Here is a 22,277-nt window from a genome sequence, read left to right as displayed (position 1 = left end):
AGTTGATGAGATGATCAGTGGGTAAAAGTGTCTCTCTCCAAGCCTGACTGCCTGCTAAGTTCAGTCCAGGAGACCCACATGTTAGAAGGGGGAACCAACATCTACAGATTGTCCTGTAACTTCCAGAGGTACACCCAGACTATTCTAATTAATTGATAAAAAATAACTTAGGAGATGTGATTGGGTTGACGGATCAGTAAAGTGCCAGCTCAGCAAGCATGGCGACCTGAGCATGGATCACTTAATAGAATAGCAGCAGATGCATGTAACCCTGGCCTGCGAGTGGGCTGCGGTAGGGGTGAAGCTTATTGGCTGGACAGCCTAGCCAAATCTGTGAACTTCAGATGTAGTAAAAAACCCTATTTCAAAAGTAAATGTAGAGATTGAGTGGGGAAAATACCCAGCATCCACCTTGGGCCCCTTTGACCATGTGCGTACAACACACATGTGTTATACGCACATACAATGCATACATACACAAGATCTAAAAAATTTAAATAATGACATATAAAAATACTGTAGTGAATCTTATTATTTTGTATGTTAACCAAAAAAAAATGTTTAAAAATAATGTAGAGGGATCTTACAGAGTAATTATTTAGGAGATATTTACCAGATATGATTTCTATGTTGAAGTCCCAGAGGTTGTCCAGGGTCTGCTTGGTGTGGACATGCCTCCATTGCAGGCTTGTCACAGCTCCCTTGCTCTTCTCATTTTAAGCACTCTTGTACATTCTAGCTTTAGGTTGTTAGAGAAAGCAGTGAGTTTCTCCCTTTCCTGCCTTTCTCCTGAAATAGGTGCCTCATTCCTATGAAGAGATAAAAATCATCATATCTGAGAGTCAGTTTTCCCCATTCAATGTTACTCAAAAGTCCTGAGACTTCTAGGAGAAAATTGTGTTTGTGCTTGCTTCATGTGAGTGACAGCTAATTCTTTTCTTCTTTTACTTTCCAGGTGTGCAAAGGACCTCCCCAGCATGAGGAGATCTGCCTAGGCCTGTTTACTCTTGTCCTCACTGAGCCTGCCCAAGCCCAGAAGGTAAGGCAGCTTCTTCCCTGCATCCAGTTAAATCTTTTACTCATGAACTGAAGTTATGTCACTTTTTTTTTTCTTTTTTCAAGACAGAGTTTCTCTCTGTCTGTATCCCTGGCTGTCCTGGAACTCTCTAGACCAGGCTGGCCTCTAACTGACAGAGATCCACATGCCTCTGTTTCCCAAGTGCTGGGATTAAAGGTGTGTGCCAGCCCTCACCATTGCCCAGCTGTCACACTCTGTATGAGAGCTGACTCACTATGTTCTCTAAATGTGTTCTCAAGTCCCTTATTCTCAGTGAATTCATTAGTCTCTGGCTGGAGTCATTTCTGTTCCCAGATACTAAAGCTGAAAGGCAAGAAAAGGCAATTGGAGAAAAAGAAAACATATGAATGTTAAAGTTTCAGGTGTAAGACTACAAAGTTCGAAATTGGCATTTAATTTGGGATATGGAGGAGATGGAGGACAACCAAGCCCATGGGAGCTCTTATCCAGAAGAGGACCTGTAGTCTGTGGCTTCTGCTTTGGCAAAGAAACAGAAAACAGGCTTAAAATTGTAGCATGTAACCTTTAGATTAAATGACTTAATGTAATAAATAAGATGACACTGGAGATCAGTGGAGTCTGACTTCCTAAGAGAATTACCAGGAAGCAGCCTGGCCTTTTCATAAACAGAAGAGGCTCCAGAGAGGCTCAGGGCCAGGCAGGATAGTTTCTCAGCTTCTGTTCTCTTAGAAGAACTAAGTCTTCTGTTTGTTCAGATTGCCCCCTCCAAGCAACTCTGTATCTTTTGAGTCTTGGCTTAATGAAGTTAAGTTTATTTGGATCTGGCTGGAACCATCTGACAGAAGGGAGAAGTGCAGGGAGTTGGTTCATGGCCTTTCGCTGAGCACAGGTGGTGTGGAAGAAAACAGATAGGTTCTTTGTCTACTGTTGTGTCTGCTTTATGCTTTAAAACACCTATGGCTTTTGTAGCTTTCTCCTCTCTAAAGTGCCTTGGAATTTAGCTATGTTGTCATTTGTTCAGGGATAATCAAAGGAAACTCATTCTCAGAGATGCAGACAAGATGCTCCTGGTATCCCAACAGGGATGTTTACATCAACAAAGTATTTGTGGGTGTGGGAACCTGCTATTTCCTAATTCTCTGATGCAGCTTGGGGTGCCTGTGAAGGTGATGGGGACGACAGCAGCTCCTGACATCCTCTAGCTTTCTCAAGAGAAAGACCAGTCATTTTGAACTTCGTTAGGTAGAATTCTGTTGTGCTTTTTCCCTTTTTCTTCTTTCTTTTTTTGACATACTCCAAGCTGACCTTGGGCTCTGGTTTCCTCAGCCTCCCAAGATTTGGGATTTCATTTCACCCTGACTCTATCGTTCAGATCTTAGAGATCAATGGATGACATTAATTGGTTATGCTAAGCAGTAACATGAGCTCATTGATTTAAGGAAATTGTTGACAAAGACGAGGGTGGATAAGTGGAGCTGTGGTTCAGTTTTCTCTTGTATTCTTTGTTTTTGTTTTCTAGACAGGGTTTCTCTTTGTAGCCCTGGCTGTCCTGGAACTCAGTCTGTAGACCAGGCTGCCCTTAAACTTAGAGATCTGCCTGCCTCTGCTTCATGCCTGACTTGTGTATATTTTTATAGGTATTATAATTAAAATCTGATTTAAGGGCCAGTGAGATAGCTCAGCTGGTAGACAGACTTGCCACATAACCCTAATGACTTGAGTTTGATTCTCAGAACTTACAGAAGAGGGAGGGGACTGACTCCCAAAAGGTATCTAGTTTCTCCCCCCTCCCCCCATAATACATAAAATAAAGAAGTTTAAATCTGATTGGATATAGCTCAGTGTGAATCTGTGTGACTTGTGTTAAGCCCTGGGTTTGAGCCCTGGTTTCTTCCACGACCACAAACGGCATGGTGGTTCATGCCTGTAATGTCAGTAGTTGGGAAGTTCAGCTAGGAAGATGGCCTTGAGCTCAAGGCCAGTTAAGAGTTACATATCAAGTACAAAGTCAGTAAGTTAAATAAGGAAAGCTTAAAATTTAAAAAAAAAAAAAAAAAAAAAAAAAAAAAAAATGGCTGGAGAGATGGCTCAGTGGCTAAGAGCATTTAGTCCTCTTGCAGAGGAATTAATTAGCTTCAGTTCCCAGCACCCACATCGCAGCTCACAACTGCCTAGAACTCCAGTTCCAGGGTATCTGACACCCTCACTGGCCTCCAAAGCACAACACACACACATGGTGTTCATAAACTCACACTGGCAAACATGCATACAAATAAAGAAATCCAGCACCAGGCCAGCCTGCATTACGAAGTATAATGTTACCTACAAAAAACAACAAACAAGCCCAGTAACACCTTAGTTATCTAAGTGCAAACTAGCTTTGTCTTCTGGAAAAGTTTGTTTCAGGTAAGGTCTAAATCGACCTCAGTGAGCATTGGTCGGGGGTCAGGATTTGTCTGTTCTCTCTTTCTTTCCTGGCTTGGCATTGAGAAGCCACAAGGTTCTACATTGTAAATATGTATTATGCCATGTATTTGGCCACTGAGTCTAGTAAGAGCCAGATTTTCTACTTCTTTTGCACTGTGGCAGGCCCATTCCCTTGAGGGAGATAAACCATCTCACGTTGGTTTGATAACTGAGGACAACTGCACCAGGATCATGTACTTTTTGAGCTAAAACTTTGTAAGTCAATTCTCTACCTAAGTCTTCCTAGGTCAGGCCTCTCCAGGCAAGCATGTTACAGTTAGGAGGGTCTGTCAGTCGTTTGGAGAACTTGAGCTGTGTCTGACTGACAGAAGGAGTGACAAGTCTGTCCCGGTTCTTTATCCTCTTTGTGGGCAGAAGCTCCTGGTGGGAGTTGCTGATAAGGATCGATCTTAAGCGTGGTATCTTAGACATCAGCTTTAGGCTGGAGGACGGTTTTCTAAGGGTTTATCTGGGGTTCATTCTGCCTTTGGACAGAAATTCAGGTTGGATTTAAGATTTACTTGTTCTTGAATCTTGCAGACATAGGTCTCCAAAGCATGGATGGTAAAGATAGTTGTGGAAACTGAGGCAGGAATGTTGCCTGGGAAAGGGTGAGCTGGGAGGTCTGCCTGTACACATAAGCAAGCTCAGGAGTTAGGATCAGCTCTTAGAAACTTGTCAGTGGGTGGACTAAACACGTGAACTAGAGAATGCCTACAAGTAAGTGGCTGGCAAGGTGGCTCAGTGGGTAAACTTGTTTGCTTTGCAGACCTGGCATCCTAAGAATTAAAGGGATAAGGATTCCAGAAAGTTGTTCTCTGGCCTCCATATGTGTCCCATAGCATGTGCATGCACAGTACAGTGTACACACAGAGAGTACATTTAAAAAGAATGCGAATAAGGTGTTAGTGGAGTGTGTAGGCATGGATAGGCTTCATCCACCTTACTCTTCCTCTGACGGCTCTCATGAATGCTGTGTAGCCTTTGACTCGATTTACTTCCTGTGTGCTATCTGAATTACGTATGTTGGAGTAAGTGCTGCTCGAGGAACTGGTGGACACACAGGCTAAGCTGGGGTCTAAACCCTGCGGGTCTAGCAGTCAGTTAAAAGGTAACTGGAAGAGCACTAACATCAGTGCCCAGATCTCTTCCTCAGATTTTCCTAGACTCAGTGCTAGGCCTTTTGGGTCTAGGCTCTTTTGCAGGCAGCCTGTGTGCTCAAGTGCTGCTATGTCACCTTCTCAGCAGGATCAGGCTAAAGGGCTGTCCCTATCGCTGTCCTTTTTTCCTTTAGGACCCTCTACACTTGTCTGTTTCTCCTTGTGTTTTTGTTTTTTCTCCCATCTGCTTCACTTCCAAAACAGTCAGCAAACTGGCACAGAGGCTTCCACAGCTGGCAGCACAGGGCATGTGATATTCTTGGTACTCAGCGCCATGTTATGAGTAGTGGTGGAGCATGGAGTCAGGCAGGGTTACTGCTCTTCTTCTGGACTAATAGCGCTGGGAAAATTTGTCCTCCTTCCCTGTCCTGAGTCTGTCTACATTTCTGGTATTTCGTCTTTCATTTTAACAGACAAGGATGTTGTGTGGTTAGCTCAGCATGGTTTTTCTTTCTACCTCTGCCTTATCTCTAGGACATTCTGTGATTTACCTATGGGGAGTCTCCAGCACATACTTCCCTGATAACCAGCACATCAGCAGAAGCTCACTGGGGGTCCTTGCCTAGTGCTTTTCCCCTTGTGGTTTCTGTTTTTAATCTCTCGACAATCTACCCCTAGATAGAGTCAAAGGGTAAATTCTCTTTGGAGTGTGAGAAATTTGTGGCACGTGAAGGATCTCTGTTGATGTTTCCATCGGCTGAGTTAGACTTGATGACAGAGAGGTGGGAGGCGTGATGAGCATGGCTTGTAGGCACCCCTCTTCCCACCAAGGCCACAAGCTGCTGCTGCTGAAGCCCATGCTTTAGGGCACTTAGGGTGAGAGTGTTTACAATGGGCCATTTCTGAGTTGTCATAATTCTTTCCTTCATCACTGGCAGTCTTGCCTTCTTATTTAGTCTTCATATTTGTGTATGAGGTGCTTAAGGGTGGAATTTGGAATTAGGCTGCCTGGATTTGTTTGTTTTGTGACAGGGTCTCCTCATGCTTTCTGGGTTGGGATTATAGATGTGAGTCACTAGCTGCATTTTAATGCTGGTTTTCTCCAATCTCTTAGATTATCCCAAACAGGCTCCCTCTCCTCCCCTCCTGTCCTTGCCCTCCTGCCCCTCCCCTCCTGCCCCTCCCCTCCTGTTTCTCTCTCCTCCCCTCCTCACTTCTTGAGCCTACTTCTTTACCTGTACAAATACAGGAAATAATAAGTAACATCTTCAAATTTTTTGAGCATTTTTCTCTTTAACTTCTCCCAGGTGCTCCCCATATCCCTACCCACCTAATTTTATGGTGCTTTCTCTCTAAAACAAAACCAAAAACATAGACTTGAGGGGGGGATGGGGGGGTTGGAGAGATGGTTTATCAGTTAAGAGCACTGACTGCTCATTCAGAGGTCCTGAGTTCAATTCCCAGCAACCACATGGTGGCTCACAACCATCTGTAACGGGATCTGATGCCCCATTCTGATGTGTCTGAAGATAGCTACATGGTACTCATATAAATTTAAAAAATAACAACAACAACAAAACCTCTAAAAAAGAATGGTGGTGGGGCATGGTGGCACATGCCTTTAATCCTAACACTTGAGAGACAGAGACAGGTAGATCTCTATGAGTACCAGGTCAGCCTTTCTGCTTAGTGAGTTCAAGGACAGCCAGACTACGTAGAGACCCTTTCTAAACATAAACAATAAACAAATAAAAATCAAAGCTGGTAATGGAAACAACCCTCTAAGACAAAAAGTACCAAAAGAAAATGAAATAATAGCTCCTATAATGAAGAGCATGGAGTCTGTTCTCTGTTGGCCAGTTACTCCTGAGCGTGCGGCTGCCTAGGGGTTTGGTTGGCACACCCAGTGACACTGGCTGTTAGACTACTCCCTTTGCCATCAGCTACCAATTACAAATAGATTCTTGGTTAGGGGCAGGACCCCATGTCACTATTATGATTACCCCCCCTCCCCTTCCCTTCTTTCTTGACAGGAGCTCACATGGCTCAGAGTGACCTCAAACTTTCTGTGTAGTTGAGGATGGCCTTGAACACCTGATCCTCCTCCTACCTCCCAAGTGCTGAGATTACAGGCCTGTACCTGCACACATGGCTTATTGTTAATCTTGATGTCCTCTGAGGTTTCTATCTAATAGCTCCTTAAGTTTTACCCTTTTGGCTGACTCCGCGACAGGATAGAACTCAGCGGGTGCAGGAGGCAGCTAGTGAGGTTCCCTAAGGCTTGACTTCATTGAAGAAAGAGGCAGGGTAGAAAAAGGTCTGAGGGAAAGGGGAAGCAATGACTCAGAAGAAACTTCTACCCTTCCTTATCCCCCCAGGGGTGAGGATGCTAAAGGCCCTCCCCCCCCACAACCCATCAATACTTGGCAAAAGCAAAGGTCATTCAGGAGAACAGAAGAAAGTCATTTAGTTAATAAAGTTCATGTTTGGGGGCCAGCGAGGTGACTGAGTGGGTAAAAGTACTTGCCACACAAACCCTTCCTCTGACCCACACACTCACAGATAAAAATAAAGGTTTGAGATTTGTTTAAGTTTGTTGTTCTTGCCAGACAACTTTTTCTATGTAACCCTGGCTGGCCTAGATCTCACTTTGTAGACCGTGTTGGCTTTACAGAGATTCGTCTGGCTTTGCCTCCTGAGTGCTGGGATCAAAGTGGTATACAAGCATGTGTGGCTCAGAGATAGCTGTAGTAGCTCGTACCTGTGACCTCAGGAGGCTGAGACAGGAAGACGACTTTGTGAGTTCTAGGGCAGTCTGAACTACAGTGTAAGGCTCTGTCTCAAAAGGAAGTGTTTGGTTTTGGTTTTAAGCAAAGGTCTCACTTTGTAGCCCAGGTTAGCCTTGAACTTGTGATTTCCCTCTCTTAACCACCAAATGCTGGGATTATAGGCATGTACAACTAACTATATCAAGCTAAGAAAGTACAATTTTGTTTCTGTTCTTACTCCCAGACCCTCATCCCTTTATATTCCCTTTGCTGCATCTGGCTGCGTTACAGCAAGTCTAAAAACCTCTGGGTTTCTTTTTGACTTTCACCCAAACCCATTTTTCAGTGACCTTTTACTGGCAGATAAAACACAGATGGCTCCACCTGGGTTTGCTCAGCTTGTGGCATCAAACAGTATGACACTTCCTGAAAACGGAGGTTGGGGGACAAGGACAAGGATAGGAACTTTGACCAGCAGATTTTCTTGCCTTATTAGAGAATCTTTTAGTCCTTTTTCCCTAACCCAAGAGGCAGAAGAGGGTAGGTTTGGAATGGAGGAGCCCTGCAGAAGAAAGAATGGAAAACACAGTACTCCATTGCCTCTCAGTTGCCTCTCAGTATTCTTGTGTTGCTGTGTAAGAGACAGGGGTTCGGTTGGATGGTGGCTGTGGGGTCAACATCTCAGCTCACTGGCTACTCACAAACCTTACTTCTCACAGTGTTACCGGGACTTGGCTCTGGTGAGTCGTGATGGTATGACCATTGTCCTGAACAAAATCAACCAGCTACTTATGGAGAAGTACTTGAAGTTGCAAGATACCTGCCGTACTCAGGTAAGTCCAGAAAGAAAAGAGAGGGGGTGCTGGAATGTCACTAGAGCATGTGCCTAGCACACACAAAACCTCTAACTCCAAACAAGAAGAAACAGCTCAGAGGTGGAGGCCAAAGGTGAATTTTCTGAAGAGAGGGATGCAGCTCTGTTACTGTGCACCTAAACTGTAGCACAACTGAGTCGGCTCCTTTTCCAAATTCACATCTCTGCTCTGAATGTTCTTTTCTCTCCTTTAGTTGGTGTGGTTGGTTCGGGAACTAGTGAAGAGTGGAGTTCTGGGAGCTGATGGTGTTTGCATGACATTTATGAAGCAGATTGCAGGTAAGCTTGTTAGCTAGAGCACTAGAAGAAAGGGAAGGAGCCCAGAGATAAGTCAGGCAAGGGTTGAGTACCTGTGAGGACCCTAGTGTAGATGATGTCTCCTGGTCACATATGTTGCAGGAAAAAAAATGGATCAGAAAATCACAGGGGGCTTTTGGGTTAGTGAGTCTTGCCTTGATTCCTTTCCTGCTAAATAAAGAGCTGACCAGGTGTTGGTCTGTGTCAGCCGGTCCTCTCTCTGGGGCTGAGGAGCATCCTAGGTCAGGAAGGGGAGCAGAGAGAATCGAATGAAGCCATTTGCTCTCGGCCTTTCTGCTTTTCCTGGCTCCACCCCTGTTCTAAACACTGGGTCCCTCGTGATTTTGGCATCCGACTGGAGCTAGTCTGAGGGACAGTGTCACAGAATAGTCCCTGACATTTAGGGTTTTTTAAATCTTGGCATTCGTGACATCTGTCTGAAATATTGAATATGAGAAAGGTCTGCTCAGGCCACCTCTCCTGCCTTGAGATTGCTTGTGTTTTGTTTTCCTGATAAAAACAAGAAACAAAACAAAGTATTATTAATAATAATAGATAAAAATGAGGCCAACTCTAGCTCTTCTTCACCATCGGTGCCTGGTTTTTGTTTTGCTTTGTTCCCTGTGGTGATCAGAACTGCACCTAAGGCCTTGTGAATTTAGACAAGCACTCCGCCTCTAGAGTATTCCGTGCCCGGCTCCACCCCCACCCTCCCTTGTTTTTTTCTTTTTAAATAAAAGAAGTCTTGCTATGTAGCCCATGCTGGCCTCAGATCCACAATCCTCCTGCGACAGCTTCTTACCATGTCCATTATACCTGGTTGTGCTTTGCCTTTTCTTTAGGATTTTCTCTAACACTGATGTCACCGCTTCATGTATATGCCCCTAATCTTTGTGATGCAACTAGGTGAACATTGAAATTTTTTCACTGAGACCCAGAGCAATGTGTAGTGTTGGTGTGCTGAGTATTTTTATTCTTTCTTGGCACTTTCTTAACTGTGTGACACTCCCAGCCCCATTTCTCATCTCAGTATTTTTGTCTGGCGACACTGCATTTTAATTTTGCTCCAGGGAATTCAGTGGCAAGATCCAAAGACTGGTGTGTAGATACACCTTAGCCTGTCAGGATGCTGAATCCCACCCTGACATTCAGACACTAGACTGCAGCCACTGTCAGCTGCCTGCATCTCTTAAGTCCTGAGTCAGATACCACTTTTGCTTTTCAACTGGGGCTTCTAAGGCCTGTTTTTCTCAGACATCATTTTTCAAGGACAAAGCATTACCTCTGCAGTTTTGGTGGATAGAACAATATCCTCTCTGGTGAGGGGCCAGTTCTAGAACATTCTTGCCCTTTCTCTCTCAAGGCAAAGGGAAAAATTTTAAATCCTAAAAGAGAGAACGGTTTATTCTAGCATTCAGGGCAGCAGTGGTGGGATAATGGACCAGCAGGATGACTGAAGAGATTTATTCGATTAGCTGAGTTGCTAATTAGAGCTACTGTATTCTGATTCTTCCCCCTCCCACCCCCTTGAAATCAGGTGGCGATGTTACAGCCAAAAATATCTGGTTGGCAGAAAGTGTTCTGGATATCCTGACGGAGCAGAGGTAGAGTCTACCATGAAGGGTGAGGGGTGTGAGTATGGGACATGGGGAAGAAAGGCTCGTGGCTCAGCGTACTCTGAGGCAAGGGGAAGGTGTGGCAAGCCTGATGGTGGCAGATGAAGAACTGATGCCAAAAGATGAAGAAGTGGGAAAGAAGGAGCTTGCTAAAATATCTCAGAGCCCAGAAAATCTGGTTTCATCTGATAAGGATTTATTTTTGACCCAGACCTCCTTGGAATGTTTATATTTGGGGGAACTGAGAGGGAAATGAGCTCAGCAGAGGGGGCCGGCCAACCACATGAGCCTGGCAGGTACCCCTCCACCCTTCCAAGCCTCGCAGACCAGCACATGCTCTTTTTTTGGAATGGCACTGGGGCAGTGTAGATGACTAGGGAGCAGAGAATCCTGCTATAAAGTGACATGGGGCCACATTTGACCTTCTGGCTCCTTTTCCCCCAACAAAGTGAAGAGCTGTGTGAGGGCTGTTCTAGTATGTAAATTTGCTTATGGCTTCTCCTCGATGCTGTGGTCCCAGTTTCTGCATCACTTCTTTTTAGCATCTCTTTCTGAGTAAGGACATCAAGTAGCCAACTGACTGAGAGGCCTAATATTGTTCATATTCATTTCAGTTTAGAAGAGTGATTCTCTTCATAATCAAGAAAGCTATGTTCTGTCCAGTCCTGCCGTGTAGTGCCATCTAGTGGCATAGACCCAGTTACGCAGTTGCCCTGGGACTGTAGTCATCACAGTAGCAGTGGGCCTTCCTAGGAGCGTCTTACTAGGCCTCTGGTTCTCTTAGGTCTCTGCTTCTCTGCTACCTTTGGCTTGAGGCTCTTCCTTTCACCTCCCTCTCCTCTTCATTATGCCATCCTCATGGCACATTTGTCCTTCGAGTCTGTTGGTAACCTTCCTCCAAGGTGATTCTTCTCATTCTGTTCCTCGTGTCAAATTCTGTTCTGTTAAAGCTGAATTTCCCATACAGGTATCACACAGCAGCCACATTGCTGCCTGGCCCCTTCACATTTTAGGTGAAAGGGAATAAAACTGTCCTAGCTTACCATCCTGCTGTCCTGACCTTTCCAAGTATTTTAGGGCTGTGGAGTAAAAGGAAGCACATGTCCTTGGCCAGCATTCCCATCTTGTGAAAACAGCAGGGTGCTGGGCCTGGCAGTGCATGCATAGAACCCTAGCATTTGAGAGGCTGAGGCAGGAGAATTACTCTGAATTCAAATCTAGCCTGGGCTATATAGCAATACTCTGTCTCAAAAACCAGCTCCCACATACACAAAAGAAAAAGAAGAAAAGGCCATGGTATTTTAGTTAATTAATTGGCTTGATTACCTTTCCTGAATCAGGAAGTTGCCTGATTATATTAATTAAACTCTTCCTCTAGCTCTCTGCCCTTCAGCAGGGGTGTCAAAGCAATTACAGATGGCTTGGCACGTAGAGGCAGCATTAGTGTGTGGGGACCCTCCCCACTGAGTCTTTACCTTTGCCCCTTTTGAAACAGCTGGAAACAGTTAATGCTTTTATTACTCTGTTTTCCATGGAAATCCTGAAACTGGGGAAATGGGCTTTGCCATCTAAAATCAGATGCCTCCACCGCACCCTCAAATCCTCCCAGATTTTGGGTTAGGGCAGGTGATTCATTATCTGAGGGTGGGGTCAGTGGTTAGAGCCAGGGAAAGGTTTGTGGTTTGGTTGGCTATAATAATAAGCCTGGTAGAGGGATACCACAATGTGTTCTAAGAACTCCAGGTCCTGGAAATCCCCAGAGGTCTTTGTATCACACTTAAGAGAACTACTGACAGAAAACACTTTCCATAGCTCAGTAGCTTGCCTTTTTCCCAAGCCTAACATACACTACTTCAGATATGATGGACGTTGGTGGTTGAATGAGTTAACAAACATAATTATTTTATTGGCAGCTGTGAATATATGTTATAATAGGCTGGTTTCATTTGATACCTACATGTGTGGGGCATCTGTCTGGTGAAGGAAATTAGTTACCTTTATGCTCCTCATCGTTGATAATAGCAGCTGGAGTGAGACCCTCAAAAGACAGAAGCCATTCTCAGTGTGTGGTGATCACAGCAGTATGAGGGCAGCCCTGTGGGGTGAGGAGGTTTGGGTAAGAGGTAGGTGCAGTGTCTTCCCTTCCTGCAGGGAGTGGGTACTGAAGAGCAGCATCCTCATCGCCATGGCTGTGTATACATACCTCCGACTTATTGTGGACCACCATGGGACTGCCCAGCTCCAGACCCTTCGACAGAAGGAAGTTGACTTCTGTATCTCCTTGCTTCGGGAACGAGTAAGGAAACTGGACAAACAGTATGAGGAAGTGATGCTGAGATATGGTATCCCTGTGGCCTTTATGCTTCTGGGCCAAAGAGATACCTTGTTAGAGGTGCAGGTGGTTCAGATGTGATATTTTCATCATCCCTAGACAGCTCAGGAGCAAAGGACAGGGAACAGGAGTGGAATACCCCCTGCTCCTAAAAATGTCATATATAATGCCAACATCCTCAGGGATTTTCTGGTCAGTTTCAGTTTACATTGTAGTACAACAGACAGCACCTATTGTGTGCCCACTGTAACATGAACCCTGCCTCCCTCAGATGTAATTGGTGTGTTTACTTGGGGTGGATTATGAAATATTGACTATAGTTTCTCCCAGGAGATTTATTCTAGATCTAAGCTATACTGACTACATAGGAAAAGTTAGTTAAAAGAAATAACAGGTAACATCAGATCAAAGTTCGGTAGTTACGAACAGGTGCTGTTCTCACAGGGGACCTGGATTTGGTTCTCAGCACCTACGTAGTGGCTCGTAACCATATGTAATTCCAGTTCCAGGGACCTAGCACTCTCTTCTGGCCTCTGTGGGCATGTTATACACATATATACATGTGGACAAACAGTGATACACATAAAATTAAAATCTTTTTAAAAAATTCAAAATGCATTCACATAATTGTATAGGCATATGCCATTAATCAGTATTGTATAGACCATGCAGATACAGATCATTTCTTTTATCACAAATTGTCTTTTCTGATGGATAGAATGAACTTCGGGTTAGGACATATGGGTGCTACTTCCCAGTCCCATACTTTTAGAGTCACTTCCCTTGAACTGAATCAAGGAGAGGAGAGGGACTTGATTGATATAAGAGTCTGCACGGCTCTAGCTCTTCCCAGGTTCCTCTGTTCTTGTGATGGTCCCCAGCCTCCACCTTTCTTCCCTGAACAATCCCTAGCTCCAGACCAATCATGTTAGAGTCCCTTCATAGGATGTTTTCTTTTGTCCTCCATAGAATGTGCTATTCTTTTGTCCTTCTTCCAGAAGGGGAACAATCCATGATTTATTCTCTCTCCTGCTCCCCATTCTCCAATCTCCCTCCTATCCAGTTCCTGGAATGTTTGATGATTGGCCGGGACCTTGTAAGATTACTTCAAAATGTTGCTAGGATACCAGAATTTGAACTACTGTGGAAAGATATCATCCATAACCCTCAGGCCTTGAGTCCTCAGTTTACAGGTAAGTAACCTGGATGTGCCCTGTTCTTGTATGTCCTGATTGGATTGGAAGGGGCAAAAGTTGGCCTAGAAGAGATTTTGATAGTCATGGAAAGCTTGGGATAGGACACACTATGCCAGTTTCATCTGGGTATGGGAATGGCACAGGCTCACGACAATTCGTATAGTTCCCGGCTCGGGCCTACATGGCTGGTTTCAGCTGCCATTGCTCCTAAAAAAAGAAAAAAACTGAGACAAGGTCCCAGCATAGCTCAGTAGGTAAAATTCTTGATCCCAAGCCTGATAACCTGAGTTCAGTCCCCAGAACCCATGTGTTAGGAGAGAACTCATTCCCAAAGTTGTGCTCTGACCTCTACACACCCACTATGACATGTGTGCATCTGTGTTCATGCAGCAATAAATTCAGAAATTTAAAGGACAATCGTGGGACAGAAAGATGTTTTTCTCTCCTTCCCACTGTTTGTTGTCAAGGTGATGGCCAAGTCTCCAGCTTTACTGTGGTAGACAGGGAGTCAGAGGGCAAACTCATAAGGCCAAGTCAACATAGGGTCCAATTAGTCCTAGAAGAGATGGCCCCCAGAATGTAGCTCAGTGATAAAGCACCTACTGTGTCCTGAGATTGATTTTTAGAGCTATGGAAAAGAAAAAGAAATGGCCCTGGCCTCTCATTTCAAATAACTCTGTGGCTTCATTTTTTTTCCCTCACACCTCCAACAGTTCTGCACAACACAAATGTGTGTGTGCACACACAAGCTGAAGACTGTGATCTAGGATCTGGGGAGTGAGGACAAAGAGAAGACAGTGCTACTGTGTGATACTCTGCTAATACTTTAATCATATGTCGGATTGTCTGGGTCTGTCAGGGTGTGTGCCAGCTCATGTAATCGTCTGTACAGCCCTTAAGATGAGTGTTTCACTTTCTACACAGGAAAGTGAGGCTTAGAGAGATTAAGTCACTTGTTGAAGGCTACACAGTAAATGACAGGAAGAATTTGGATACAGGTCTTTCTGATAGCAGTATTTATATGGCTGTGCCACACAATCACATTGGTCCTAGGATCTCATAGTGTCACTCACTTGAGTAACAGGAAGGCAGGTTAGGACTTGGCGTATTTCCCCCTGAATTTCCCACTTACTTCTAACTATAAAATCATGGGTAGCTGGGAGGCCAGGTAGAGGGAAACCACTGTAGTCCGTGTGAATGGTGGCAACCTTGTTTACCTTTGCTGGCCTTCTCTAGGGCTTGTCTTGGAATAGGCCCATGAGTTAAAGCACACCTGGCCCCATCCTGTCTTGTGCCTTCCATTGCTCTGGTCTTCATACTTCTCTTCTGCATTTGGCTCAGGTATCCTACAGCTACTTCAGTCAAGAACATCCCGAAAATTTCTAGCCTGTCGTCTAACCCCAGACATGGAAACGAAGCTCCTCTTCATGACCTCCCGGGTGAGCTCTTCCGTGCAAAGGAAGAGGAGTTACAGGGGTCCAGTGTTAGTCGAGCGCTGTGCAGATTTATCACCACTGACTACTGACCCACACCAAAGTGACTAAGTCAATGTCCCTTACCTTTTTGATGCTATTTTTGGTTCAGTGTATGCTTGTACATTGCACAGTGCAATAAAGGAAAGCCTAGAAGTGTAGTTGAATAAGCAAGACAGAATTCTAGCTCTTTGGAAGTTTTGTTTTTAAAAGCAGCCATGCCAGTGATTGTACACAGGTGGTTTATCTGCAGTGTAGGCCTTTTGTTTACCACACACGGTTGCATTGTGGTAAAACTGTCTAAGGACTGTGGTTTTCCTCTCTCTGAGGATGTTTGTGGAATCTGTGTTTAGTGGACTTTGTACACAGCTCCTCTGTAGCCAGCCTTTAGATTCCCAAGACAGCACAGAATTGCTGAGACCCTGCTGCTTCTTGTAGCTACATGCCAAATATTACGATTTAAATTAGTGACCAGGTGTGGTAGCATATACCCATGATTCCAATACTTGAGTCAGTGGCAAGAGGATTGCCACAAATTTGAGGTTCTCCAGGAATTCATAGTGAAACCTTGTCCAAACAAGGAAGCAAAAAAGAAAAATACATAAACAGTTTTAAAAAAAAAAAAAAAAAAAAAAAAGGAAGAAGAAAAAGAAGTGTGGAGACCCCTGCAAATAATCTATTCACAAGAAAGCCATTGAAGGACAGCTGCTTCATATCAAAGATAGCCTGGGCTACATGAGACCCTGTGTTTAATCGAAATATATGAGAAGCAGAGGTGGCAGATCTTTATGTATTCAAACCCGGCTAGGGCTGCATAGCAAGACTGTCTCCAAAAAAAGAAGAAAAGAAAAGAAAAACAAATTGTAGGAGGGTTGTGTCAGCCCCTGCATGAAGACACTGAGGCATAGGATCTCAAGTTCCAGGCTAGCCTGGACTACCTAACAACATTGTGTCTAAACAGGCCACATTTAGAGTATATACATGTTGTCCTAGGGTTTCTCTTGCTGTGATAAAATACCATGAGCAGAAGCAACTTGGAGAGGAAAGGGTTTGTTTGGCTTACACTTCCAGTTAACACAGTTCATCACTGAGGATCTCAAACTGAAGCCAGGAGCTGAAGCGGAAGCCGTGGAGGGTTGCCACTTACTTGCTAGCTCTCAGGCTTGCTCTGCCTTTCTATGATGCCTAGGACTGTCAGCCCAGGGTGGCGTCACCCATAGAGAGCTGCACCCTCCCACATCAACCATCAATCAAGAAAATGCACCACAGCCTCCTTGCCCACAGGCCAGTCTGGTGGGGACTTTTTCCCAGATGAGGTTCCATCGTCTAGAGTGACACTGTCTTACTTATAAAAATTAACCGTCATGCGTGTATGTTAGAACTTAGTGTCTTAGCCACAGTTGCTGAGTTTCAAGTGTTCAACCACTATTGCTGCCATAGTTCTTCTTTAATGTTGACCTGGAAGCATCTTGTTAACCGTTTCGATCTAGTTTGATGTCTTCTGAGGTGAATAGAAGAGAACACCAGGTCCTCCTCCATTAGTGCTGCTATTTGGTTGTTGTGTGGTTGGTCCGAGGCAGAGTCTTACTATGAAGTACAGCCGTCTTTCTACATCAGCATTCGAGTGCTGGGATTTTATCTTTTGGCCACCATATCTGGCTCTAGTTTTGCTATTGTAAACATATGTGTGTTTGGGAAAGGACTTGTTCCCTGGTTTGGAGTATGTGCCTTAGTTCATAGTCCTGTTGAGGTTGTCCTGTGTCAAGAAGCAGCCTTGCCAATTGGTGACCAGGCCTAGCTCTTGCTCTGTGGGAACATTCTCTGCTAAAAAAAAAAAAAAAAAGAAAGAAAGAAAGAAAGAAAGAAAGAAAGAAAGAAAGAAAGAAAGAAAGAAGGAAAGAAAAAGATGATGCTTCTGGCCAGAGAACCAGTGACAAGTGCAAGAGTAAGCAGCCAGAAATGGGCTGCAGCAGCCTTTGGAGGTCAGTGTAGCTCCAGGCCAGTGGCAAGAGTGAGTGTGCCACCGATGTGCAAGGCAAGCTAGTTTGTTAAGACCAGGATGTGCCCTCAAAGGAGAGGGCATCAAGAAACAAATGAGCCGGGCAGTGGTGGTGCACGCCTTTAATCCCAGCACTTGGGAGGCAGAGGCAGGTGGATTTCTGAGTTCGAGGCCAGCCTGGTCTACAGAGTGAGTTCCAGGACAGCCAGGACTACACAGAGAAACCCTGTCTCAAAAAAAAAAAAGGAAAGAAAAGAAAAGAAAGAAAGAAACTAAGTGAAGCTAAGTGAAGCTGTCAGAAGGACATGAATCCAAGTCAGGTCTCCAGTTTCCTTCTGTTCATCACCCCACCTCCTTTCCACTTCCTCCTCCCTCAGGTGCGGTTTGGCCAGCAAAAGCGATACCAGGATTGGTTCCAGCGCCAGTATCTCTCAACCCCTGACAGTCAGTCTCTGCGCTGTGACCTCATTCGATACATCTGTGGGGTGGTCCACCCCTCTAACGAAGTGCTGAGTTCTGATATCTTGCCCCGATGGGCCATCATTGGCTGGCTCCTGACAACATGCACGGTAAAGGACCAGGCCATGGGCAGAGACTGCTGGGTGGTGATCTGTGCCTCTTCTAGCACGTTCCTGGGCCTCTACCACCGCCATCTGAATGCTAGTGGACCTGTGGAGCTTTCCTTTCTCCCTTTGTCTCTAGAAGTTGATAGTCCTTGATCTAGACTTGCCTTGGTTTGACGAGGCTAACCATCATCTTACTGTCGAGGCCCCCCCACCCCCACCCCCCAACCTTGATTTCTGTGTTGTCTGCTTGATACAAGATTTTACTACATAGCTCTGGCTGGCCTTGAGCTACAGTCCTCAAGTCTGTCTCTTCAGATCTGCAATTAGGTGTGCACCAGCCACAATGTCAGCTGAGAGTCTAGATTCTTGAGGAGTCACTCCCTGGGTCCCTGAGTCTCAGAGGCCTCCCTCTGTTTTTCCTCTTTGCTTCTAGAATCCATATGTTGTTATTCTCTTGTTTCCTATTCACATTCAGGGCTTTCGTCCTTCTGTTTAGCTTGTTTGTTTGTTTGCTTATGGTATGGCATGTGTATGTACCTGAGTGTGTATGTCTGTTAGTGGACATCTAGAAGTCAGAAGAGGGAACCAGAGCTATAGGCAGTTGTGAATCACCATGTTAGTGTTAAAACAGAACCAAAGTCCTTTGCAAAAGCTCTTTACCAGATAAGATACCCCGTGCATCAGATACTTACATTACAATCCATAATAATAGCAAAATTACAGTTATGAAGTAGTTATAAACTTAAGAGGTGGAAAATAATTTTATGATTGGGGGTCATCACAACACAAGGAGCTGAGTTGAAGGGTCGCAGTGTTAAGAAGGTGAGAGCCACGGCCTTAGGTTCTCACTCCCATAACTCTTGCTATCAACTTTGGATACTTTTTTCCCCAAACATAGAGAATCTTTAAAGGAGCCATTTCCTTCCCATCGTATGTTTTTCTGTGCTAGAGTGACACTGTTCTTAAGTGTCTCGTACCCTTCCTCCATTTTATGGTGTCCCTGGAATGTGCTGATTCAGGCAGCAGGCCATTCCTAGGGGTCTCTAGGAAGGTGCCCTGCTTGTTCAGCAAAGACAGCTGCAGGCCAATGTAAACATCACCTCAACTCACAGTTTATCAGTGTGCCCATGCTGTTCTAATGGGGATTAGGCATGTGTACTGCTCACTACAGGAAAACCCAGTCCAGTTCCCATATAATAAACATGTGTGCTCCTCACCCTGATAGGGTTCTTCATCTTTTACTGGGAACTGAATTTCAAAGATGGACCGGCCAGGTGGGCCTTGGAATCTACCCTATGCTCTGGAAAAATGGGAGTTGATTGATGGAACTAGCCCTTTCCCCCCTCTCTTTTCCAGTCCAATGTTGCTGCCTCCAATGCCAAGCTGGCTTTGTTTTATGACTGGCTGTTCTTCAGCCCAGAAAAGGATAGCATTATGAACATAGGTATGTGATTGGGACCAGTCGGCACTACCCTCCCATTCCACCAACCTCCATTGTGAGTCTTGGTGACAGCAGTCGTCAGTCTCAGGGTAGTGTGGGGTGGAAGAGGCTTATCTAGAAGCAATTCCCTTATTCCCATTCAGTTCTCCCTTGACCTAGAGGGAAAGTGGCTTTGCTGAGGTCAGCTAATGGCTGCTGCCTTCTCCCTATGGCCTTGAGCTGAGTGGGAGGGCCTAGGCAGAGGAAATCTGCCCTGTCTTCTTTTCTCCAAGCTGAATACTGGTTTAGGAAAGGAGATGAGGACTGAGTGCAGTTCAGGAAGCTTCCCTGCTTGGTTGGAGTTGGGAGAACAGACACAGAACTTTCTAGGGGCTTCACATATACTGACAAACTATTAGTAGACATGGAGATGGTGTCTGATGCCGGGGAGCCATTTATTTTTATTTCACATTTCCTAGAGCCGGCTATCCTGGTCATGCATCACTCCATGAAGCCCCACCCAGCCATCACTGCTACGCTCCTGGACTTCATGTGCCGAGTAAGTACTAAGAGTCTCTTTGCCCAATCTTGAATGAGCAGTGTTGAGTTCCCCATTAGCCTCCCAGTGACTAGATCTTCCCAGTGTGCCCTATTGTAGTCTGTACCCGAGTTAGAAGACACTGTCACCAGTGGAACTGACCCTTGTTACCAGAAGGTTTCTTAACGGCAAGATGGTGACTTGAGATAGAATCTAATGTATTTGAGGAACAACTGGGTCTAGCCCAAGGATTCTGTCTTCATAGCCTGGAGTAATCAGGAGCCTTGCAGCCCTTTCTGCAGCCGTATGGTCTCACTTTTAGCCCCCTTGACTAAAATCAAAACAGGTTTTTAGTTCTAGTCCAGCAAACATTGTAGTTATTCCCTCCACTTCTTCCCTTCCAGATCATTCCTAACTTCTACCCACCATTGGAAGGCCACGTTCGGCAGGGTGTCTTTTCTTCCCTCAACCACATTGTGGAGAAACGAGTCTTGGCGTAAGGAATTTGTGTGTTAGGGGTAGGGGACTCTCCCATTTTTCATTAGGTCCCACCCACTTTGGATAAGATGTCATTTGGATGGTCACACCACTGCTGACTCCTTCCCTTGACAGCTCTAAAAAGTGCTGGCTTCACCTACTGATGGGCGGAAAGACTAATGTCCTCTTGACACAGGAATTTCTAACTTGCTGTCACATTACCATAGGCTTCAAAGGCCTTCCTGCCCCCTGTTGACTCTGAAGGGTCTGACGGTGGCACAGTTGTGCTGGTCGACATGTCTGTCTCCATGCTGAGTGAGCAGTGAGCGTCATGTCTGACGCTGGCCTTCATCTGTGTTCTCTGTTAGACACTTGGCTCCCCTGTTTGACAACCCTAAATTGGATAAAGAGCTTCGGTCGATGCTTCGAGAGAAGTTTCCTGAGTTCTGCAGCTCGCCCTCACCTCCTGTGGAAGGTATGGACTTCCTCACAGAGCCTTGCTGGAATTCTCACTGGCTGCTGTTGCTCTCTGACTTTTCCCTTGGTGATCTTTTGGTGGGACGCTTTCATAGGAGGCTTGCCTCCCTGACATTTGCCCACCGCCTCTCATCCCAGTCCTTAGTCCAGGCCTTCATTAGAGCTCCTCACAGTCACTCTGCCAACTGCCAGGCTGGCTGCCATAATTTTTTGTTTTGGAATGAGGATTTAAGCCAAGTACTACTTTCCAACTTGGCTTTAAATTAAAGAGCACTAATAAATGTCCCCAGAGCTGAGCATGGTGATGCATGCCTGTAATCTTATCACATAGGAGGTGGAAGCAGGAAGATCAGGGGATCAGGGGTAGCCTGGGATGCATAAACTATTTCAGAAAAGAAAAAGACTGTGCCTCAGTCATCACTTATCCTGAGCTGACATGAAAAAGTCTTGTCTTATGCTGTCCCTTCCTCTGGGTGGGTCAGAGAGAACTTGAGAAAGCATGTTTGTCCTTCCCTCTAGCCGTGTACCATTTAGGGCATCAATTCTGTATTCTCCCACCTGCCCACTAGCCTCCTTCCCAGAAGCATCGGGTATACTGGGGAACACAGTGGGCTATCAGGAGTTTTTTTCTCTTTACTCACAAGTCAAAATTGAAGAGCCTGTTTCCATGGAAATGGACAACCATCTATCAGATAAGGACGAGAGTTGCTATGACAATGCAGAGGCAGCCTTCAGTGATGATGAGGAGGATCTTAATAGCAAAGGTAAGGTTAGCCCTGGGAGTGTTTGAGTTGTGGCAGCCCAAGAGCCTAGCTCATGGGTAGCCTGCCTGCAGTCTCTGTCCTACCTTTTTTGCCCAGAGAGAAAGAGTTTTGTTTATTACTGGATGAGGCTCAATGGTACAGAGCTTAGCATTTGACACTAAAGGCAGGAGGGTAAAGTGGTCCTGCCCATTTGTAGGTATAGGCCGGGACATGCGCATAGTCGGGGATTTAGCACCCTGAGGCCAGGTTCACTGCAAGACTGTGAGGAAGGAACAGGCAGTCATGGTGACTGTCTCTGGTGCTAAACCATCCTCAGGGAAGAAGAGAGAGTTTCGCTTCCACCCCATCAAGGAGACTGTTGTGGAGGAGCCGGTTGATGTCACCCCTTACCTTGATCAGTTGGATGAGTCCCTAAGGGACAAAGTGCTACAGCTACAGAAGGGAAGGTGGGTACAAACCCTGCCTTCACCCTAGGAGGCACAGTCCGGGTGCTTCCTACTGCCTCGTGTGGGTGGATGGTGGGTGTATAGGGGAAGTTGAGGCTTCATGGGAAATGTATATGGCTGATGTCAGGGAGCATAGGCTGGGAATGTTCCCTAACACCTTAGGGCCCCACTCTCTGGAGTCTGGAGTCTGGAGCAGGGCAAGTGGGGATTTTCCTCTTCCTTGGGCCTCTGTCCACAGAGCAACATATACTGTCCAGAAGTCTCCCCTCTGAGCTCTGAGCTCACAGTTCCTTTGTGGGTCTCCATGTGCATGAACACACCTTGGGATGTGTCTTACCCGCTGTCACTGATCTTCTCTCACTTTTATGCTGCAGTGATACAGAGGCCCAGTGTGAGGTTATGCAGGAAATTGTGGATCAGGTCCTGGAGG

At 45.5% G+C, this 22,277-nt stretch overlaps 1 protein-coding gene across 1 annotated transcript in view; it reads left to right on the top strand.

The window, feature by feature from the left end:
- Ints3 (integrator complex subunit 3) overlaps positions 1 to 22,277 on the top strand; it is a 42,678-nt gene that overhangs the window by 10,964 nt on the left and 9,437 nt on the right. The window contains exons 3-17 of the mRNA XM_034499873.2: positions 956 to 1,039; positions 8,093 to 8,206; positions 8,442 to 8,526; positions 10,082 to 10,148; positions 12,312 to 12,456; positions 13,556 to 13,685; positions 15,030 to 15,127; positions 17,537 to 17,728; positions 19,082 to 19,169; positions 19,625 to 19,704; positions 20,088 to 20,179; positions 20,529 to 20,635; positions 21,282 to 21,401; positions 21,718 to 21,847; positions 22,222 to 22,276. Of these exons, the coding sequence (XP_034355764.1) occupies positions 956 to 1,039; positions 8,093 to 8,206; positions 8,442 to 8,526; positions 10,082 to 10,148; positions 12,312 to 12,456; positions 13,556 to 13,685; positions 15,030 to 15,127; positions 17,537 to 17,728; positions 19,082 to 19,169; positions 19,625 to 19,704; positions 20,088 to 20,179; positions 20,529 to 20,635; positions 21,282 to 21,401; positions 21,718 to 21,847; positions 22,222 to 22,276 (1,587 nt within the window). The remainder of the gene's footprint in view (positions 1 to 955; positions 1,040 to 8,092; positions 8,207 to 8,441; positions 8,527 to 10,081; positions 10,149 to 12,311; positions 12,457 to 13,555; positions 13,686 to 15,029; positions 15,128 to 17,536; positions 17,729 to 19,081; positions 19,170 to 19,624; positions 19,705 to 20,087; positions 20,180 to 20,528; positions 20,636 to 21,281; positions 21,402 to 21,717; positions 21,848 to 22,221; position 22,277) is intronic.

Source organism: Arvicanthis niloticus, chromosome 4 (genome assembly GCF_011762505.2).
Source record: "Arvicanthis niloticus isolate mArvNil1 chromosome 4, mArvNil1.pat.X, whole genome shotgun sequence".
NCBI lineage: Eukaryota > Metazoa > Chordata > Mammalia > Rodentia > Muridae > Arvicanthis > Arvicanthis niloticus.
The sequence above is the reverse complement of the archived record's forward strand: the minus strand, read 5'-3'. Positions and strand labels throughout refer to the sequence as shown.